Raw genomic sequence first — 22431 nt, forward strand, 5'->3', positions numbered from 1 at the left:
TTCTATTTTCTAACTCTAAGTCGTGTTCAAATATTCTATTTTCTAACTCTAAGTCGTTTTCGAATATTCTATTGTCTACCTCCAAGTCGTGTTCACATATTCTTTTGTCTACCTCTAAGCAGGCCGGTGCCAACGATTTTTCTTGGGGGGGGGGTGCGCAATCCGAAAAAATGGACCTAACTTTTCCGGGGGGGGGGGGGGGAGGAAGGGGTTAAGTACTCTGACCATCCCCTAAAAAACAAAAAGGGATTGTTTATTGTCGGATTTGGCTACGTACCAGAGTGATCTAGCTTATGCTTTATAATTTTGTCTACAGATAGCACGTCTAGAGCTGGAAGGGGACCTTCGGCCGTTGTGGGAGGGGGGAGGGGGGAGGGTGCGTTCCCTGGGTACGGGCCTGCTCTAAGTCGTGTTCACATATCCTGTTGTTTACCTCATATTCACATAATTTTTTGCTCGCTTACCTTGTCTCTCGCTGCACACAACCCCGACATCTTCTTTATGCTGGCAGTTGCTTATTCCCCAGCCTCGGTGGCCACACTTGACAAGCGACATCTCACTTCCGGTACAGTGGACGTTATCCATGTGTATCGGGCCAGTACCCTCGCCGAAAGCGGCCCTATCTCGCACTTGGAGGGCGAATGAGAATCCGAGAGACCTGCACACGACGTTAGCGAGACTGATGCTCCACTCGTCATCACAAACTGTGCCCCAGGCACCATTATGGTAGACTTCCACGCGGCCTTCCAAGAAGGTCTTTCCGCCGACTAGTCGGGTAAAGTGTACGGGAACTAAAACACAATAAGTCAATTTTAAAGAATGACTACATGTGTTCTCTGGGGATCAGCCAGTATTATTTGGAGGTTATCCTTTCTTACATGTGTATTATTACTTTTACCTTGTCTTCTTTTCGCGTGTAAAATTCGAAAAGTTTGTTCAACGTATAATTAAAAGAGATTTTACTTGCGGTGTCAACAAAAGATAAGATTAAAGCCCTAAACCTGAAAACTAAATAAAAGCTTTGGCAATCAGGATGATTCTCGACATTTAAAGTCATTTTTTATAAATATAAAAGAGGTCAGCCGCTTTTGAGGGAGGAGGACTGAGAACCAAAACGAGGCATAATTTTCATTAGACGCATGCCATGATTGCCCCCCCCCCCCCCAATAAAACCACCCCTTCCCCCACCCCTTCCCCATCAAAAGATAAGGGTGACCATCACAACATCCTCATCTCGTACCTGAGCCGTCGTTGCACATGTCCCTAAGTTTCATAATATCCTCATATCGTACCTGAGCCGTCGTTGCACATGTCCCTAAGTTTCATAATATCCTTATCTCGTACCTGAGCCGTCGTTGCACATGTCCCTAAGTTTCATAATATCCTCATCTCGTACCTGAGCCGTCGTTGCACATGCCCCTAAGTTTCATAATATTCTCATCTCGTACCTGAGCCGTCGTTGCACATGTCCCTAAGTTTCATAATATCCTCATCTCGTACCTGAGCCGTCGTTGCACATGTCCCTAAGTTTCATAATATTCTCATCTCGTACCTGAGCCGTCGTTGCACATGTCCCTAAGTTTCATAATATCCTCATCTCGTACCTGAGCCGTCGTTGCACATGTCCCTAAGTTTCATAATATTCTCATCTCGTACCTGAGCCGTCGTTGCACATGTCCCTAAGTTTCATAATATTCTCATCTCGTACCTGAGCCGTCGTTGCACATGTCCCTAAGTTTCATAATATCCTTATCTCGTACCTGAGCCGTCGTTGCACACCACCCCCGCGTCTTCCTGGTGACCGCAGTTATGCACACCCCATCCCTTGTGCCGACAGTCTTCCAGGCCGGTCTCCTTCCCCGTGCACCCCACGTCGTCCAGGTGTATAGGCACACCAGTACCTATATTAGAAGATATATAAACATTATATCCTCATGAGACTATTGTAAGTAGGATATCATCATCAAGAATAACACCATCAGAAACATTTTTATTGTCTTTGGCATCATAATCGTCTTTCCCACTTCTGAAAACGCTACCATTCACCGCAATCATCATCATCATCATCATCATCATCATCATCATCATCATCATCATAATTGATTTAATAACCAACTTTATAACTAATTATCATCAACATCATTATGATCATCATCATCATTGATCTAAATATTTCGTTTTATAGAAAATGAAACGAAAAGCCTTATTATCTTTATCTTCCTCTTCCTTTGTTGATATTTACCTGGACCAAAGTAGGCCTTGGTTTTGGACTGCAGTGCCGACGCATAACCGAGTGACCTGCAGACCACGTGACCGTCGTCTATACCCCAGCTGTCGTCACAGACTGTGCCCCACTTTCCGTTATAGTAAATTTCGACGCGGCCTTCGTAAGGAGTCTTGCCATCGGAGAGACGGACTTCATATTGTCTTGCTTAGGAAAGGAAGTTATAAAAACAATTAAGACACTTGCAGCCAGCCCTGGTTCTTTTTATATACATAGTATATGTTTTGAGGGGCTCGAAAATGGCCTTATCAGCAGCTCGATGACAGTGTCCCCCTCTCTCCTAACCAACCCCCCCCCCCCCCCCCCTCAAGCCCAAAGTTCTAGTTACAGCCATGAGAATACCCTACCTTCTCTAGTGGGCGAGGCAGTGACTCGCGTGATTCGAGGTACGAATTTAGTTCGTGTACTTCTACTGGTAGCTTTGACTGTTGTGGGTGAGGAAGTGACTCGCGTGGAGCTAGTTACGAAGCTAGTGCGCATGCTCATACTGCCAGCTGTCGCTGTGAGTGTTTAGTAAATGGATCATGCATTAGATGCTACAGTGGATTTATGAACGTATGATATGTAGGGGGGCATGCGTGTCAAAAGGTTTAAAATTAAGTTTTCTAAGTGTTATAAAACGACAATGATCAAAAACAACGTGGTTTGATAGATTAAAAGTACATAAGACGAAAATACAACTGCAAGATGTTCACAATGCCTTAGCATTGTAAGGAATATTGGAGGGAGGGCTCCATTATCTTAAGAAAAAATAGCATGGATTTGAAAATAATTGGAAAAGAAGGGGTTGACTTCCCAGTTGACTACTGCATGTTTTTGGTGTTGTCATTCCGTATTATTTCAAACAAAATGTGTTGTCATTCTCGTCGCATGGTTTGAAGATTAATATGGTTTGTAGGCTGCCTAGGAGCTCTCTCCCACCTTTTCTCGTTGTCTGATTAGAGATGCTCGTGGGCCGAGGCTCGGTCGTCATGCTACCTCGTGCAGTTTTTAATAATCTTGCGGTGGTTGATTGGTTAACCTCGGTCGCCATGCTAGTTCGGGCTGTTTTAGATGCTGTATTTAAGTGTTTAAGATCATGCATCAATTAGGGGATCAAGGGATTTATGAAATTAGAAAACATGCTATGTTGCAAAGACAGGAGAAGTTGTTCGCTATTCCATGATCCAAATGATACATAGTGCCAATTGATACCATTGTGAACAGTTCAATACAGCTTTACGTATTTAGCTTTTGTACATACGTTCTGGCGTAGGGGATGATGTTGATGGAACTGGGGTTGTGATTTTCTTTGTTGTGGGCTCTGAAAACATGAAAAAAACACAAATCATCTAAACTCATCGATTTATATCTATATAAATTCAAAAAAAATACTTCAGTAGTGGGAATTGAAAAAGAACCGCCTTTATTGAAGGATAGATTGAATTCCACAGGGATTTTAATTGCTTCCTAAATGAAATAACAGCGACTGGTTGGGAGCGGGCCTTTTAAACACCTATCTAATTTGCCCCGGGGTTTCGTACCCTACGAAAAGATGAGTCACGCAAGTGACACGCGTCATGAAAATCGGAAAAACGGCCTTAAAGAGGTAGGTCGAAATAATGCAATGCTGTCATACCTGGCGTAGTAATGGGCTCCTCGCACTCAACCCCTGCGTCCTCGTGATGACCGCAGAAATACTTCAAGCCCAAACCGTTGCGTTCACACTCTGTCAGTGAAGTCTCGCTGCCATCGCAAATGACGTCATCTAATTGAATAGGCCCAGTCCCCGCGCCAAAGTACGCGTTACTGTGCGCCCGCTTGGCGCCTGGAAAACCTAAGGACCGGCATACAACGCGGGCGCTGTCGAGGCTCCAGAAGTCGTCACAGACTGTGCCCCAGACCCCGTTTATAGCAACTTCCACTCGGCCCTCCGTGGGGCGCTTTCCGCCGGCGAGACGGATCATGATATCAACTGCGATAAAACAATAAAGTGAGCGCCAGATTTGGAGCGATTTTTACTACGCAGCCAAGTGCGATGTGAGGTTGTGATAAAATGGCAACACGCGTCACGTGAACAATTTGCAAGTGTAAAAGCCGCTATATATCGCTGACGAATTTATTTCTGATACGGAAAATATGCTGGTCATGCTATATAAATGCACAGCTTTTATCAAAGTATGGAAAAGCGGTTGTCCTAGCTGTTACCTGTTTGATAAGCGTCAGACCGAGACAACCTGAGACTGACATCGCAATTTCTTCTCCTTTTCTTCCATAGGAGTTTGTCATTTCTTAAAATAGCAGGCGCTTGCCCCTCCCCCCTCACTTTTGAGACCACTCCACCGCCCTGAGGCACACATACCTGTGCCATCGTTGCAGACCACGCCAGCATCCTCCTCATGGTCGCAGTTATGGACACCCCAGCCGTTAAACTGGCAGTCAGCCAGGGAGCTTTCGTTACCACGACAACCAACGTTGTCCATCCAGATCGGGCCCGAGCCACCTCCGAATGAAGACGTTCTAGAATTTGAATGATGTTATGCATACGTTATTAACTACACTGCTACCGAAGGATTTGCTTGCTGGATTTCCTTGTTTCCTTGTTTTTTGATTTTCTATTTTCAAAGATAGTGTGCAGGTGCCTTTTTCACTGCAGCTGTTTCAGTTTCCGCCATGTTGAAAATGCCGAGGAAAAATCATATACCACAGGGAGCCCGAATATACTAGTTACCAGACTCGATCCCTACCCGGGGAAAAGATGAGTTCAAAAAAGCCTTGCCCTCGGGATAAACATAACGTCAAAATCCTTACCTACGGGCCGGTTTAACTGTTCAAATCCCCAACTTGCCGCACCCCCCCCCCCACCGGCTTAACATTGATAGGTGCATTATTAAACCTGAGTCAGGCCATCTTCAGTGTGACTCTGACTTCCTTTACATCGCCTCTGATTCTCACTCATTGTGAGAAAGGGTAAAAGTTTGTTTGAGAAAAGCGCACCTGTTTCTCTAAGACTAATTAGAATTATTCATTTATCAGCAAATGTTAGAAATGGTTCGCGGCAATGGTTTTGATGCTGTGGAAACATTTTGTATTCGTGGAAGTACGTGTCCCTAATTTTAGTCGCGTGACGGGAGTTGCGTGACGGTACCCCCTGAATCTACTCACTGTGTGTACTGGAGCGCATAAGGAAACCCCAGCATCCGGCAGACAACATTCGCGTCCTTCATCTGCCATGAATCGTCGCATACGGTTCCCCACGTGTTATTGTAGAACACCTCCACTCGACCTTCGCTCGGTTTCTTGCCTCCACTCAACCGGATGAAGTTACTCTGGACTGGATTGAGTTGAATTGAGTTGCAATAAATAAATAGATAAGCATTTCATAAGACTTAAGAAAATTACAGCAAGTGATATGCTAACTTCGACTCACCTGGAGTCAAAGGTAACCTCTGTGTTGAAGGATGGCTTGTGGTTTGCTTTATCGTCGTTGGTTTTTTTGTCATTGTTTTTTCTGCGACTTGATTTTCTGTTACCGTCTCCATAGGTACTTCTGTCATTGGTTGGTTTGTCATTGATTCTTCTGTCATTTGATGGTTTTTCATTGCCAATTCTGTCATTTGATGGTTATTCATCGCCTCTTCTGTCATTGGCTGGTTTGTCGTCGCCTCTCCTGTCATTGGCTGGTTTGTCATCGCCTCTCCTGTCATTGGCTGATTTGTCATCGCCTCAACTGTCATTGGCTCATTTGTCATCACCTCTCCTGTCATTGGCTGATTGGTCATCGCCACTTCTGTCATTGGCTCATTTGTCATCGCCTCTCCTGTCATTGGCTCATTTGTCATCGCCTCTCCTGTCATTGGCTCATTTGTGATCACCTCTCCTGTCATTGGCTGATTTGTCATCGCCACTTCTGTCATTGGCTCATTTGTCATCGCCTCTCCTGTCATTGGTTGGTTTGCCATCGCCTCTCCTGTCATTGGCTGATTTGTCATCGCCTCTTCTGTCATTGGGTCATTTGTCATTGCATCTCCTGTCATTGGCTGATTTGTCATCAGCTCTCCTGTCATTGGCTGATTTGTCATTGCCTCTTCTGTCATTTGCTGATTTGTCATCGCCTCTCCTGTCATTGGCTGATTTGTCATCGCCTCTTCTGTCATTGGTTGGTTTTTCATCGCCTCTCCTGTCATTGGCTGATCTGTCATCGCCTCTTCTGTCATTGGCTGATTTGTCATTGTCTTTTCTGTCATTGGCTGATTTGTCATCGCCTCTCCTGTCATTGGTTGGTTTGTCATCGCCCCTCCTGTCATTGGTGCATTCGTCATCGCCTCTTTTGTCGTTGGCTCATTTGTCATCGCCTCTCCTGTCATTGGCTGATTTGTCATCGCCTCTTCTGTCATTGGTTCACTTGTCATCGCCTCTCCTGTCATTGGCTTATTTGTCATCGCCTCTCCTGTGATTGGCTGATTTGTCAACCCCTCTTCTGTCATTGGTTCATTTGTCATCGCCTCTCCTGTTATTGGCTCATTTGTCATCGCCTCTTCTGTCATTGGCTGATTTGTCAACGCCTCTTCTGTCATTGGTTCATTTGTCATCGCCTCTCCTGTCATTGGTTGGTTTGTCGTCGCATCTTCTGTCATTGGTTCATTTGTCATAGCCTCTCCTGTCATTGGTTGGTTTGTCATCGCCTCTTCTGTCATTGGTTCATTTGTCATCGCCTCTTCTGTCATTGGTTCATCTGTCATCGCCTCTCCTGTCATTGGCTGATTCTTCATCGCCTCTTCTGTCATTGGCTGATTTGTCATCGCCTCTCCTGTCATTGGCTGATTTTTCATCGCCTCTTCTGTCATTGGCAGATTTGTCATCGCCTCTTCTGTCATTGGCTGATCTGTCATCGCCTCTCCTGTCATTGGTTGGTTTTTCATCGCCTCTTCTGTCATTAGCTGATTTGTCATCGCCTCTTCTGTCATTGGCTGATTTGTCATCGCTTTTTCTGTCATTGGTTGAGTTTTCATTGCCTCATCTGTCGTTGGCTGATTTGTCATCGCCTCTTTTGTCATATGTTGGTTTGTCATCGCCTCTCCTGTCATTGGTTGGTTTGTCATCGCCTCTCCTGTCATTGGTTGGTTTGTTGCCTCTTCTGTCATTTGTTCATTTTTCATCGCTTCTTCTGTCATTGGTTGGTTTGTCATCGCCTCTTCTGTTATCAGTTGACTTGTCATCGCCTCCTCTGTCGTTGGCTGATTTGTCATTGACTCTTCTGTCATTGGCTGATTTGTCATTGGTTGGTTTGTCGCCTTTTCTATTGTTGGTTGATTTGTCGGCTCATCTGTCATTGGTTGGTTTGTCATTGTCTTTTCTGTCATTGGTTGGTTTGTCATAGCCTCTCCTGTCATTGGTTGGTTTGTCATGATTATTCTGGTTGCTGGCGCAGTTACAGTGGATTTAGTTGACATTTTAACCGACACCACCTGAGGACTTGCTGCAGTCACCGCTTGTGTAGGCGCTAACTGGATATCGTCAGGCTCACATATCACGCGCACGTCTTCTCCTGGACACTGTTGATCTGATAACCAGCCGGCATGAGCACAATCTTCCAGCGACTTCTCATCGCCGTCACAAAGGAGATAGTTCAAGTGCGTGATTTTGCGACCTTTGGTTTTCTTAATTTTTTCCTTTGCTAACTCTTTTCTTGCTCCTTGAAACCCCAGCGTTCTGCACACAATATCTGCCTCCTTCATGTCCCACAACGTGTCACAGAGTGTGCCCCACGTTCCGTTGAGTGACACCTCGACGCGACCTTCGTATGGTGTGTTCCCTCCGACAAGACGCCATTGCAATGGAGGAGCTAAATGTTTCAGCCAAAAAAACATGTAAACATGAACAGATACGAATAGTAGAGTTAGACACTATAACTTATATACGTTCTCAAATACCAGAACATGGCTTAAGCAAGAGGAGAGAGCCAGTATTAAAAAAGAGAGTAAATGACCACTATGGGTGTTGCTGTGCTCACAATATTTCGAGGCCTACAATTACTTTGCATCACACCCGTATTATTGAACCGTTCATCGAGTAAAGTTACATAAGGCTAAGTTAAATTTGCTGTTTTGACTAACAATAAGGCGCGACCAGGCGCCTGTTACCATGCATTATGTCCGTGAATATGTGACAGTGAATATGTGACAGTGAATATGTGACAGTGAATATGTGACAGTGAATATGTGACAGTGAATATGTGACAGTGAATATGTGACAGTGAATATGTGACAGTGAATATGTGACAGTGAATATGCAACAGTGAATATGTGACAGTGCTGCTGTTATAATAATAAGCACCGTTGAGCACAGCAGTTTTGGTTCACAACACTATGACTTGTACCCCCAAAAACAATAACTTCAAATGGTAAAACAATATCGATGTTGGGTCGCATATGAAATTACCTGAGTGCTCATAGCAAACAACTCCTGCGTCTTCTGAATGGAAGCAGTCGCTGTCACCCCACCCCACGTGTTCGCAGTCAGTGAGGGTTTTCTCGGTTCCTTTACATCTAACGTTGTCCATGTGAATCGGACCAGATCCCGGACCAAAGCTGCCGTATTTTTTAACCTGTGAAACATGTTACCCCGCCAAGTTATAGGAAACCTTTGATTTGTTACACAAGGAGAGTTATTCTTGATGACCATGCATAACATTTTAGTAAGCGAGGTATGGACTCAGCTGATAGTTGCCATACGTCCACAGTCTTAGTCTCTCTTAGCGTACATTTTGTTATCCTATCACATATTGATATTAAGCCTTCTTTATCTAAGAGATTTATTAACACACCCCGTACCCCTATACCCCTTTCGGACCCACCCTATGTACCTGTATAGCGCGAAGCGATAGCCGAGGGACCTGCTATCACATACCGTACCCCTATAACTCCTTTAGCCCCACCTAATGTACCTGTATAGCGCGAAGCGATAGCCGAGGGACCTGCTGTCACATACCGTACCCCTATAACTCCTTTGGCCCCACCTTATGTACCTGTATAGCGCGAAGCGATAGCCAAAGGGACCTGCTGTCACCTACCGTACCCCTATAACTTCTTTGGCCCCACCTTGTGTACCTGTATAGCGCGAAGCGATAGCCAAAGGGACCTGCTGTCACATACCGTACCCCTATAACTCCTTTGGCCCCACCTTATGTACCTGTAGCGCGAAGCGATAGCCGAGGGACCTGCTATCACATACCGTACCCCTATAACTCCTTTGGCCCCACCCTATGTACCTGTATAGCGCGAAGAGATAGTCGAGGGACCTGCTGTCACATACCGTACCCCTATAACTCCTTTGGCCCCACCTTATGTACCTGTATAGCGCGAAGCGATAGCCGAGGGACCTGCTGTCACATACCGTACCCCTATTACTCCTTTGGCCCCACCCTATGTACCTGTATAGCGCGAAGCGATAGCCGAGGGACCTGCTGTCACATACCGTACCCCTATTACTCGTTTGGCCTCACCTTATGTACCTGTAGCGCGAAGCGATAGCCGAGGGACCTGCTGTCACATACCGTACCCCTATAACTCCTTTGGCCCCACCTTATGTACCTGTAGCGCGAAGCGATAGTCGAGGGACCTGCTGTCACATACCGTACCCCTATAACTCCTTTGGCCTCACCTTATGTACCTGTAGCGCGAAGCGATAGCCGAGGGACCTGCTGTCACATACCGTACCCCTATTACTCCTTTGGCCCCACCTTATGTACCTGTAGCGCGAAGCGATAGCCGAGGGACCTGCTGTCACATACCGTACCCCTATAACTCCTTTGGCCCCACCTTATGTACCTGTATAGCGCGAAGCGATAGCCGAGGGACCTGCTGTCACATACCGTACCCCTATTACTCCTTTGGCCTCACCTTATGTACCTGTAGCGCGAAGCGATAGCCGAGGGACCTGCTGTCACATACCGTACCCCTATAACTCTTTTGGCCCCACCTTATGTACCTGTAGCGCGAAGCGATAGCCGAGGGACCTGCTGTCACATACCGTACCCCTATAACTCCTTTGGCCTCACCTTGTGTACCTGTAGCGCGAAGCGATAGCCGAGGGACCTGCTGTCACATACCGTACCCCTATAACTCCTTTGGCCCCACCTTGTGTACCTGTATAGCGCAAAGCGATAGCCGAGGGACCTGCTGTCACATACCGTACCCCTATAACTCCTTTGGCCCCAATTTATGTACCTGTATAGCGCGAAGAGATAGTCGAGGGACCTGCTGTCACATACCGTACCCCTATAACTCCTTTGGCCCCACCTTATGTACCTGTAGCGCGAAGCGATAGCCGAGGGACCTGCTGTCACATACCGTACCCCTATAACTCCTTTGGCCTCACCTTATGTACCTGTAGCGCGAAGCGATAGCCGAGGGACCTGCTATCACATACCGTACCCCTATAACTCCTTTGGCCTCACCTTATGTACCTGTAGCGCGAAGCGATAGCCGAGGGACCTCCTGTCACATACCGTACCCCTATAACTCCTTTGGCCCCACCTTATGTACCTGTATAGCGCGAAGCGATAGCCAAAGGGGCCTGCTGTCACATACCGTACCCCTATAACTCCTTTGGCCCCACCTTATGTACCTGTATAGCGCGAAGCGATAGCCGAGGGACCTGCTGTCACATACCGTACCCCTATAACTCCTTTGGCCCCACCTTATGTACCTGTATAGCGCGAAGCGATAGCCGAGGGACCTGCTGTCACATACCGTACCCCTATAACTCCTTTGGCCCCACCTTATGTACCTGTATAGCGCGAAGCGATAGCCGAGGGACCTGCTGTCACATACCGTACCCCTATAACTCCTTTGGCCTCACCTTATGTACCTGTAGCGCGAAGCGATAGCCGAGGGACCTGCTATCACATACCGTACCCCTATAACTCCTTTGGCCCCACCCTATGTACCTGTAGCGCGAAGCGATAGCCGAGGGACCTGCTGTCACATACCGTACCCCTATAACTCTTTTGGCCCCACCTTATGTACCTGTAGCGCGAAGCGATAGCCGAGGGACCTGCAGACCACGTTACCGTCCTTAATGTCCCACTCATCGTCACAGACAGTGCCCCAGGCTCCATCATGAAGAACCTCTACGCGGCCTTCACTGGGAAGAGACCCACCTACCAGCCGGACGTGCGGTACTGGAACTAGAAAGATCTGTCACTGTTATTGCCAACAATGCCGACGCTACAGATACTGTAATGCTATATCTATGAGGGCCATAGGTTAGAAAACTTTAAACGGTTTTTATGTAAACCCTCGGGAAATAAAGTTTATTATATTGTATTGTATTGATAATGATAAAATATTTATGATTATAATCATTTGGTAACTAATATTGGGATAAGGATGATAAAATTTTTTTAGGGGTTCTATTTGTTATTTATTTTTCATTGCATTTTTTTCCTCTTTCATGAATGTTGCTTATCTCTCTCGCCATGTAATAGTTGAAATAGCATACACACATTTGCACCAGTCGGACCAAGACGGGACGCTAGCACAGTCTATTACCAGTGTAGTTCAGCAACCATGCACTGTGCTTTTAGAGTTCATATAAAAGCTGTAGTAGGAAATATGTTCGTCAAGAATTAGCAGAAAAATAGCAATACTCACCTGGCGCGGCCAACGAAATTCGCACTAACGCGAGAAAAAACAGCAAAACGGTCCACATTACGCTTGGGCTACCTGTAGATTCGAGCATATTTATTAACATCACATGAGCAGACCAATGTTTGACTGGTTGTTTGACTTTACTCTAGCATTTTAATAAAGACCTTTGTTGCCGTCTTGTATAAAATAATCTTGCTTTAGGCCGCTTTTTAAGAAAGTTCAAGAGGTTTACCCAAGGGTTATCCGTAACTTCAAAGTTGCACGCATTCGGAGCATTTTGTGTCCTTTGTCCAAACTTGATAAAACAGTTCCGACTTCACTTACATACATAATGAGGCACGTTCAATCTCTCGAATAACTCGAATTTACCTCTAAGAGTTGAACCATTATTCGCTTCCTTTAGCTTTTCCCGTAGCCATTCCCCATTAACTAGAACTTTTTCGCAAAAATACAACGCTGTTTTGATTGTAGTTTTGGTTCTTTATTATTCTTGAGTGAATTCCATCAAGCATATGAATACTAAGCGATATCCGTTCATGCAGAAGACGTCATATGTATGTGCAGCTAATCTGTACCAATCGACCCAGTTAACTTGAGCCCAACTCGCCTAACTAACTTGTTTCAGTATCTTAACAGAGTTTTAGGAAGCAAGGTTTTTTTATCCGGTTTTGAGGTAGTATAGATGCGTGACAAGCCAAGAAGTGACGTGTGTGACACAAGAAGAGGCATGCGTGACAAGCCAAGAAGTGACATGCGTGACAAGCCAAGAAGTGACATGCGTGACAAGCCAGGAATGACATGCGTGACAAGCCAAGAAGTGATATGCGTGACAAGCCAAGAAGTGACATGCGTGACAAGCCAAGAAGTGATATGCGTGACAAGCCAAGAAGTGATATGCGTGACAAGCAAAGAAGTTATGTGCGTGACAAGCCAAGAAGTGATGTGCGTGACAAGCCAAGAAGTGATATACGTGACAAGCCAAGAAGTGATATGCGTGACAAGCCAAGAAGTGAAATGCGTGACAAGCCAAGAAGTGATATGCGTGACAAGCCAAGAAGTGATATGCGTGACAAGCCAAGAAGTGATACGCGTGACAAGCCAAGAAGTGGTATGCGTGACAAGCCAAGAAGTGATATGCGTGACAAGCCAGGAATGACATGCGTGACAAGCCAAGAAGTGATATGCGTACCAAGCCAAGAAGTGACATGCGTGACAAGCCAAGAAGTGATATACGTGACAAGCCAAGAAGTGTTATGCGTGACAAGCCAAGAAGTGATATGCGTGACAAGCCAAGAATGACACGCGTGACAAGTCAAGAATGACACGCGTGACAAGCCAAGAAGTGATATACGTGACAAGCCAAGAAGTGGTATGCGTGACAAGCCAAGAAGTGATATGCGTGACAAGCCAAGAATGACACGCGTGACAAGCCAGGAATGACATGTGTGACAAGCCAAGAAGTGATATGCGTACCAAGCCAAGAAGTGACATGCGTGACAAGCCAAGAAGTGATATACGTGACAAGCCAAGAAGTGATATACGTGACAAGCCAAGAAGTGATATGCGTGACAAGCCAAGAAGCGAAATGCGTGACACGCCAAGAAGCGAAATGCGTGACACGCCAAGAAGTGACATGCGTGACAAGCCGAGAAGTGATATGCGTGACAAGCCAAGAAGTGAAATGCGTGACAAGCCAAGAAGTGATGTGCGTGAAAAGCCAAGAAGTGATATACGTGACAAGCCATGAAGTTATATGCGTGACAAGCCAAGAAGTTATATGCGTGACAAGCCAAGAAGCGAAATGCGTGACAAGCCAAGAAGTGACATGCGTGACAAGCCAAGAAGTGATATACGTGACAAGCCATGAAGTGATATGCGTGACAAGCCAAGAAGTTATATGCGTGACAAGCCAAGAAGCGAAATGCGTGACAAGCCAAGAAGTGATATGCGTGACAAGCCAAGAAGTGATATGCGTGACAAGCCAAGAAGTGAAATGCGTGACAAGCCAAGAAGTGATATGCGTGACAAGCCAAGAGATGATATGCGTGACAAGCCAAGAAGTGTTATGCGTGACAAGCCAAGAAGTGATATGCGTGACAAGCCAAGAATGACACGCGTGACAAGCCAAGAAGTGATATGCGTGACAAGCCAGGAATGATAAGCGTGACAAGCCAAGAAGTTATATGCGTGACAAGCCAAGAAGCGAAATGCGTGACAAGCCAAGAAGTGACATGCGTGACAAGCCAAGAAGTGATATGCGTGACAAGCCAAGAAGTGATATGCGTGACAAGCCAAGAAGTGATATGCGTGACAAGCCAAGAGATGATATGCGTGACAAGCCAAGAAGTGATACGCGTGACAAGCCAAGAAGTGGTATGCGTGACAAGCCAAGAAGTGATATGCGTGACAAGCCAGGAATGACATGCGTGACAAGCCAAGAAGTGATATGCGCACCAAGCCAAGAAGTGACATGCGTGACAAGCCAAGAAGTGATATACGTGACAAGCCAAGAAGTGTTATGCGTGACAAGCCAAGAAGTGATATGCGTGACAAGCCAAGAATGACACGCGTGACAAGCCAAGAATGACACGCGTGACAAGCCAAGAAGTGATATGCGTGACAAGCCAAGAAATGCCATGGACTTTCTTAGTAGAATGATTACAGCGTCAAAAAGCTACAGAAGAACACAACTATCTCACTAAAATGGCTACCTGGCTGTAGATAGCATTCACACATTGGTTTCGACGTGCGTGACAAGCCAAGATAGATGCGTGACTGGGGATTTCTCGTGGAATGAGAAGCGCGCCAAAAACCTACAGGAAAACCCCGTGCGGTGACATTAAAAACAAGCTCATCGCAGCTTGCAACTTGCCGAATGCCGAGGATAGGTTCATAGATAACCACAGTCACGTCTTTGGCTAAAAAGTGAAGTGAAGTGAAATGCGTGACAAGCCAAGAAGTGATACGCGTGACAAGCCAAGAAGTGGTATGCGTGACAAGCCAAGAAGTGATATGCGTGACAAGCCAGGAATGACATGCGTGACAAGCCAAGAAGTGATATGCGTGCCAAGCCAAGAAGTGACATGCGTGACAAGCCAAGAAGTGATATACGTGACAAGCCAAGAAGTGTTATGCGTGACAAGCCAAGAAGTGATATGCGTGACAAGCCAATAATGATACGCGTGACAAGCAAAGAATGACACGCGTGACAAGCCAAGAAGTGATATGCGTGACAAGCCAAGAAATGCCATGGAATTTCTTAGTAGAATGATTACAGCGTCAAAAAGCTACAGAAGAACACAACTATCTCACTAAAATGGCGACCTGGCTGTAGATAGCATTCACACATTGGTTTCGACGTGCGTGACAAGCCAAGATAGATGCGTGACTGGGGATTTCTCGTGGAATGAGAAGCGCGCCAAAAACCTGCAGGAAAACCCCGTGCGGTGACATTAAAAACAAGTTCATCGCAGCTTGCAACTTGCCGAATGCCGAGGATAGGTTTATAGATAACCACAGTCACGTCTTTGGCTAAAAAAGAACAGTCTCTGAGGATAAACTATTCAAATATCATCGGAGCTCTATGTTCATTTGAGTGTACTTTGAATTATTTGGTATTGTCTCTTTTTTAACTTGATATGGTTCATGTCGATAATGATCTGAAACAAGAGCTAAAAGGATTTTTCGAGACGAACAAAGCTATTAACTAAGGTGCTTCATTTGGAATCGCGTGTCATGTCGTCAATAGAAAGACTAATTTAAAAACAAAGCATTAGATAATCGTATTCCAGTTATCTTAAACGGCTGAGCTGAGCTACAACTATTAAACGAATCTATTCTGTGCGACGAACCCAGAACTTTGATCCTTATAAATCTAGTGAGATCCGCAATAGATATCACCTGTGTTCGTGCTGTGAGCAATTCAGTCATGCCAGTATTAAGGACATAAGAGAAAGGTCAAATAACTGCAAATACTAGCTACACTCCATCCAAAGAACACCGTACATTGGAAACAATCCATCTATCACTACCAGTACCAATTACAGCTATGGTGTTGATATTATCGCTACAAAGTACACTATAATTTCCCGTCTATTTACGCCTTGATCAAGCGGCTTATCAATTGAAAGAGTGACGAGATTTCTAAGTTAAGTTCTTCTACAGCCTCGCGTGACTTGAGACAAAACAAAACGTTCTCAAGATGATGAGACGTTACAGGTAAGGCCTAATTAATAAGAACAAATTAAATATACCTCTTTCTGACAAGCTTTGAAGCAGTTAGGCCAAAGGTGATGTCACCTGAAAAACAAAAAGAACCAATAAGCCCGACTGATATAAAAACAATAAGCAATAGTATTTGTTAAAACAACCATAAAAAAGCTTAAAGAATAAGCATGGATAATCACCTTGTTGGCTGGCTCCTAAGATGTATCAACCTCTCTGTAAGCTGAGGTTTTAGAAGTGGACTTACCAACTCTCTCGCGCACTGCTTTCTAACCGTGCGGCTGGTCCCTTGCCCGCTCTCGGTTTACAAGGCGCGGATTAACGCATTCAATTGCAACACGATCTTCAGGTCTTACACATGTCAAACTTGTCGGCGCAGCAAGGCACCAAGCATGAGAAAAGGGAGGGGAGGGGGAGGAGAGGGGGAGGGAAGAAAAAGGAGCGAGAAGATGTCTTCTGCGTACTGTTGGTTTTGTTGGGTTACGAGACAGTTTTATCAAACGACACCTTAGTTTGGCTGGTTGTTCGATAAGTCGGCCGCGCCATCACTGGGTAAGCGTTCACCCCCGTTCTTCAGATAAAATGTTACAATTTATAACTTGGAAAACAAATTATTCTAGTAGAAACGACATCAAACTTACTTGCAGGTACCTTTATTTGAATGCTATTATTATACATTTATAATATTGGCATCTTTATATATACAATCTACTCAAACTGTGATGGAAAGGTCGATTATCTTGCATGTTCAGGAAACAAATGTTTTCCTAGGAACTAGCATAACGTGTGTCTCCGCCCTTAGTGGGTGGTATTTCAGACTTACACTAAGGACGGCTGTGCAGAAACCTTATCAGTCGTAAAGGAATGGCGAAGAGGCTCTTCTAGTAAACAAGAAACATACAGAGAAACCTCATGTGATAACGAAACACAATTGTCTGAGTTGTGAAGCTTTCCGCCGCGTCAGTTGGTCGCTTCGCTCCCTCGTTTACCCCAGTTCTCACACATGACATGTCAAACCTTAGAAAAGGAGATTTATGGGAATCATTCATCTGCCAGGCCAGGCTGCTCCCCCTTTGTACATTTTATGTTCAAAGATCCTCCCTTTTTGCAAATTTTCAGCCCCCCCCCCCCTCCCCCTTTCCCACTCATCCTCCCTCTTCTAAATAATGAAGGGTCTTTTAGCTTATGACCATTATTGAGAGCCAGGGAAATTAACCGGTCTCATCTTCATCTCACTGTGCTTCAAATTCACAGTCCAAGTATTCCAGGCGATGCCATGGCCACTGTGAAGGTGGTAAGGCCCGTTCAAGCTGGAGTCGAAGCAGGATATAAACCACCACGCTGCATGATACGTAACTGCGCAGTTTCTACTATTTGCATCGTTGTCACGGTCCTTAGTCGAGAAGGGACGCCCATGATGCTTCTTCATCGCATCACCGGCATCTCCTGTGATGCAAACATCGTTTATCAGCAGCTCTATCTAGCCTACCTGTAGGCTTTGATAGTCGAAAACCGGCACGAAAATCCCCGAAAACACGGAGTTCGCATAACCAGGCCGCCATCTTGGATAACGCGCTCAGCAAAAATGCGCATTTTTTCTCCCCCTCCCCCTGCGGAGCGCGTTATCCAAGATGGCGGCCGGGTTATGCGAACTCCGTGTTTTCGGGGTTTTTCGTGCCGGTTTTCGACTATCAAAGCCTACAGGTAGGTTACAGCTCTATCCTATAGGAGACATTCAGAACTGCTATTTTATTCTTGATTATGATGGAGGCATCCTAGAAACAGGCCCGTAGGGGGTTGGGGTGGGAGTTGTTCGGTATAGGGGAGCGCCTAGCCTGCTTGCAGGCGGTGCTCGGTTATCATCGCGGAAACCCCTCTCCGTTCGATGATCGGGCGCCATATTGTATTCTAAGCCGCACTCATCGCGGAAAACCCTGAATACCGGCGCCCGATCATCGAACGGAGAGGGTTTTCCGCGATAATAACCGAGCACCGCCTGCAAGCAGGCTAGGGAGCGCCTATTTTGTTTTGTTTCTTTTTCAAGTGCGTATTATAAAACACAAAAACCAATTAATAAGCTAAGGCTTTTACAATTTTAAATTTGGGCTTATTTGGACTTTTTGAGCTTTAAAAACGCACCTTCTTCATCCACTTCAGAAGTAGTCTCCCTCGCAGGCGTTCTGGACTAGTCACGCCCGGCGGGGAACTCCAGTAACTGTTAATGGAGCGATGCCTAGAGTGACGAGACCAGAACGGCTGCGAGGAAGAATACTTTACAACCCGACCATAGTCTGAATTATCCTTGATACATATTGTAACAAGCACGAAAAGCTTTAAAGTTACAACTGAATTCACCTGAATAGCTCCCGAGGCGAAGAGTATATTTGTTGTCCTCATCGGACACGGCAAAGTAGCTGTACTTAGCGTGCTTGGTGGCCATGTCCGAGTTTGTCATTTCTACACGGAGACTCGTATTCTCGGTCTGATGTGTCAACAAATGGATCTTGTCCAAACCGAGCCAGAACTCTCCAGTCTCAATGCCGAAGCCCTGCTTGTAGTCAGCCCAGCCGAGATAGAAGTCCACGGACCCATCTAGTCTTCTCTGAAACACGGTCCATCCCCCGCCATCTGTTGTCTGGTCACAGTACACCTAAACGATGAGAAAGAGTGAGTGAAGATGAGTGTCAAAGATCTCGTAAAATCAATGTATACATGTTATGTATACATTAATATACACACCAATGTACATTATCACCTTGAAGTCTTCGACTCTGGTAATGGCCCCCCTATTCACACTATCCCTGTTATCTTACACTGAACGAGGGTGAGCCATTGGATCGTTGGGGTGGGTGGTGGGGGGGGGGGGGAAATAGCTGAAAATATATTTTTTTTGCAAGAAAAATGCCAAAAAAAAACACGATTAATCAGCTTGGTAAGAGATTTTTTTCTATAGCAAATCCTAATAACCCCTTCCTCTCGACCCCTCCCCCTCAAATATCAAGTGGTTCGAATTGTTCCCCCTTAAAGCTCGTAAACACAGCCCTAACCTTGAAGGCGTCGAATTCTCCTTCTGGGTGAATTGTGTATACACCGTTACTCTTTCCTCCAAACTTCAGCACATCTGCACAGTTCTTCGGACCTTTTATACCTATTTAGCAAAATGACTTTCATCACTATACAATATATTCTTTGCAATTACTCTCGATAGTTACTAAACGGAATTCTGCGGTCAACAGCATTTTTCTGATTTCAATTGAGCTTGAAATGTTTAGGCCTGCTTTGTTTCATACTGATATGTACAAGTTGGAGATTTTCCCTTGTTATAGGCAAACCCGAATTATCTTTATTTTTCATTTGGTTCATTTTAACTGATTCATTCCTGTGTCCAAGTATAAAAGGCGAAGCCCACGCACAGTTGTCAGTGTTCGTTGTAGCGATAACAACTCTCTGTATCCACCAAACACTAAATAACTTTCCTTTTCTTCAAGAGATGGCTTCAAGAGATGGAATAAGCCAGAGTTTAAGAAAAGACGCGGGGAGACTGGGTCGAATCGATCGAATTGGACCAAATGAACGATTTTGACGAAGAGATTGTATGGCGGTCTTGGAGAAAAATCCTCTACAAAGCCGTCGCACAAGATATGGGAAAATCAATCACATTCATGTGTTGAACAGTCATTGTTTTACCTTTCGACCGCGTTTTGTTATGAAATGAGAGAATGAGAAATTTTTTTACGGATAGATTTACTACGTACAGTGAGCTGATTTGGTCGACTTCCGCTCGCAAAACACCGATGAAAACACGCAACAACAATTAACTTTGGAACCTCAGATAAAAAGAAAATAATTTTTGTCCAAGAAATTCAAGTAATATTTTTGCTAAACATCTAAGAACAATATTGATTTGAATTTTACGGGATAAAATTTCAAACGGCATTTCTACCGATACATTGTATACTCCGGTTCGGAGTGCGCAGATAAACTCCCCTTCCCTTGAGCCGCTTCGCAGGCTACGGATAAACTTTTACAGTATTTGAGTAAAGGAATGACTCAGGGTACTCAGAAAATCGCTCCGTAGAAATACCTTTTGCGCCTTATTCATCCCAAATTGCCCCCTATACGAAGTGCAATAAAGTCCTCACGTGTGGCAATGAATGATTTCACCATAAGGATTTTTCTCCAAGACCGCAATACAAACTCTTGGTCCGAAAGAGCCCAGTCCCTCACGGCATTTCTTTATATACTAAAACACTTATACCATTTCCATTTCGGCGGATAGAAGCTTTAAAAATATCTAAACCAGGTTGTGTGATACTTAGATAAAAATAGTTTCATAAATTTTACGAGTTTAGAGCGAGATAAGTTGTTTGTCTTTTAATTTTTCATCGATAGTAACTCATTGATATGCTTAGTTCAAATACTTTCTTTAATGAATGAAAAGAGGAAAAAAAAATTTCGTTTTATTTCATTTATAGAGCCTGGGTTTTTTAAAGAAAAAGATACGTTACTTTGTCAACATTAACATTTTGAAACAACTATATTATTCACTTGTTTTCCCCCATATAACTTACGGGATTTTAGTATGGGGCAACACCTATAGTACAAAACTAAAACCTCTCTTTATAATGCAAAAACGTGCGATACGAATTATGACTTTTTCTAAATTCGATGCCCCATCTTCCCCCATCTTCAAAAAACTAGGACTTCTCAAGGTTAAAGATATAGTTTACTTCCACACAGCCCTATTTATGTACCAATACCACTCTGGAACTCTCCCCACAACTTTTGACTCTTTCTTTCATATAATTTCCCACAAATACAACACCCGACTTTCTGCCAAATCTAGTTACACCCTACCTAAAGCACGCACCAACTACGTGAAATTCAACATCCGATTTAGAGGTGTACAAATTTGGAACGAACTCACCAAAAATGACAAAGACCTAAATATGAAATCCTTCAAAAAAAAAAATTATCAGACGACATGGTCGCCACCTATTAACCCACTCACATCTTCACCTGTAACCAATACTATCACCTAATTCTTGGCCATATATTCCTTCCTTCCTTTTGTCTTTTACTGTTTCCGCTCTGCTTGTACCAGCTTGTATTCTTGTCGTATCCTTGTTGTATCCTTGTCGTGTCTCTATATCTGTGTTTTTCTCGTACGTTCTTGCTTATGCACACAGCCTCCAGATCTCCAAACTAGGATTTTTCCCTAACATTTAAGTGCACCCTAGCCCGTTTGGCTCTCAAGCTATTCTAGGGTGCCCGCACCGAAGCATTGCCCCCCCTTGGTATGCAACTCTAGGTTGTTGTTTTTTTCTCCTCTCCCTCTCAATATATATATGAATATAAAAAGAAAAAAAAGAAAAAGACCGAGTAATATTATATCTCTATTGAAAAAAAAACAACCTATGCAACACTTAATTTTGTGTGCAAATAAAAGATGTTACTATTACTATTTTAAGAACAGCTGCGCGGGACATCAAAAGCTAGACGCTAACAAAATTACCATATCGCTCATTATATTCTAGTACTACCGTTTTATACTAAAAACATACAAATAGTCTTGTTTTCGAATTTCGATGGTAAAATCTACCTTGGTAATATTTTTTTTTACTACGGCCCTGTGATAATGCGTGAATTTGTATGTCTTTAGAAATTCTTCACTGACACGGGTTATGACACCTACCCTCACGAATGTTGGCGTAGATCGCGTTCCTGTCTCCCTTCACTTTTTCTGGATACATGGTCTTGGTGGCGTTATTCAGGTCACACTTGTTTTCCAACTTCCAGTAGTTGACGCTAAGACACTTTTCATCTTCATCACACTTGACGTTGCATTCGCCGAGGTTTGCTACGTCAACCGTCTTGTACGCTGAGTCTACTAAAGCCGTGTTGGGCTCTGAGTATTGGGCACACTGCCCTGAGGCTGAACGGTGTAGGTAGATTCCCCAAAGGAGAACGGTGGTTAGATAGGCGACAGGAGACATGCCAAAAAACTTAACTCTTCTCTAAAATGATTTCTGGCAAACACACCTATTTTGTTCACTGGATATTTCGTTAATTATTAATTAACGCGCAAGCTGTGAAAAATAATAATTTCTTTAACTGCACACACAAACGGGTATTATTCTAGTTAGTGCGCTCGTTACTAGGGTAACTAATTATGCAGACATCCACGACTTGTTCTAATGAAACATTTCGAGCAAATAGAATCCGTTTCAAGAAAATGTAAAAATTATAATACAGAAAATGATCCAATAAACGCCCCCTATGTAAGCTCCT

The 22431-nt window shown here is 44.5% G+C and overlaps 2 protein-coding genes across 10 annotated transcripts in view; both read right to left on the reverse strand.

Moving 5' to 3' along the window:
* The window catches only part of LOC5511612 (deleted in malignant brain tumors 1 protein), a 37509-nt gene extending 21049 nt beyond the window's left edge, over positions 1-16460 (reverse strand). For 4 of the 9 annotated variants that reach the window (XM_048725961.1, XM_048725960.1, XM_048725959.1 and 1 more), the window contains exons 1-15: positions 16323-16460; positions 16170-16215; positions 11920-11991; positions 11293-11453; positions 8705-8870; positions 5694-8108; positions 5429-5597; positions 4626-4783; positions 3903-4238; positions 3528-3587; positions 3206-3340; positions 2632-2784; positions 2243-2431; positions 1761-1901; positions 465-791 (exon numbers count right to left, since the gene is read on the reverse strand). In XM_048725961.1, the coding sequence (XP_048581918.1) occupies positions 465-791; positions 1761-1901; positions 2243-2431; positions 2632-2784; positions 3206-3340; positions 3528-3587; positions 3903-4238; positions 4626-4783; positions 5429-5597; positions 5694-8108; positions 8705-8870; positions 11293-11453; positions 11920-11977 (4468 nt within the window). In that variant the 5' untranslated portion in view covers positions 11978-11991; positions 16170-16215; positions 16323-16460. Of the gene's footprint in view, positions 1-464; positions 792-1760; positions 1902-2242; positions 2432-2631; positions 2785-3205; positions 3341-3527; positions 3588-3902; positions 4239-4625; positions 4784-5428; positions 5598-5693; positions 8109-8704; positions 8871-9454; positions 9481-11292; positions 11454-11919; positions 11992-12285; positions 12684-16169; positions 16216-16322 lie in introns of those variants that run through there. The other 5 variants (XM_048725958.1, XM_048725962.1, XM_048725957.1 and 2 more) reach the window with 5 other exon arrangements.
* Positions 16461-16777: 317 nt separating this feature from the next.
* Positions 16778-22301, reverse strand: LOC5511580 (fibrinogen C domain-containing protein 1). The gene is made up of 4 exons (XM_032380947.2): positions 21836-22301; positions 19188-19288; positions 18496-18790; positions 16778-17586 (listed from the first exon to the last, which is right to left on the reverse strand). The coding sequence occupies exons 1-4, from the start codon at positions 22134-22136 to the stop codon at positions 17333-17335; spliced, it is 951 nt and encodes a 316-aa protein (XP_032236838.2). The 5' UTR covers positions 22137-22301; the 3' UTR covers positions 16778-17332.
* Positions 22302-22431: the final 130 nt, after the last annotated feature.

This window comes from Nematostella vectensis, chromosome 4, assembly GCF_932526225.1.
Source record: "Nematostella vectensis chromosome 4, jaNemVect1.1, whole genome shotgun sequence".
NCBI lineage: Eukaryota > Metazoa > Cnidaria > Anthozoa > Actiniaria > Edwardsiidae > Nematostella > Nematostella vectensis.

Coding starts and splice junctions, on each gene's coding strand:
- LOC5511580 (XM_032380947.2), bottom strand. CDS start 22,136: ATGTCTCCTGTCGCCTATCTAACCACCGTTCTCCTTTGGGGAATCTAC. Junction 18,791..19,187: donor GAGAATTCGACGCCTTCAAG/GTTAGGGCTGTG, acceptor CTCATCGTTTAG/GTGTACTGTGACCAGACAAC. Junction 17,587..18,495: donor TCGCCTCGGGAGCTATTCAG/GTGAATTCAGTT, acceptor TTTGCATCACAG/GAGATGCCGGTGATGCGATG.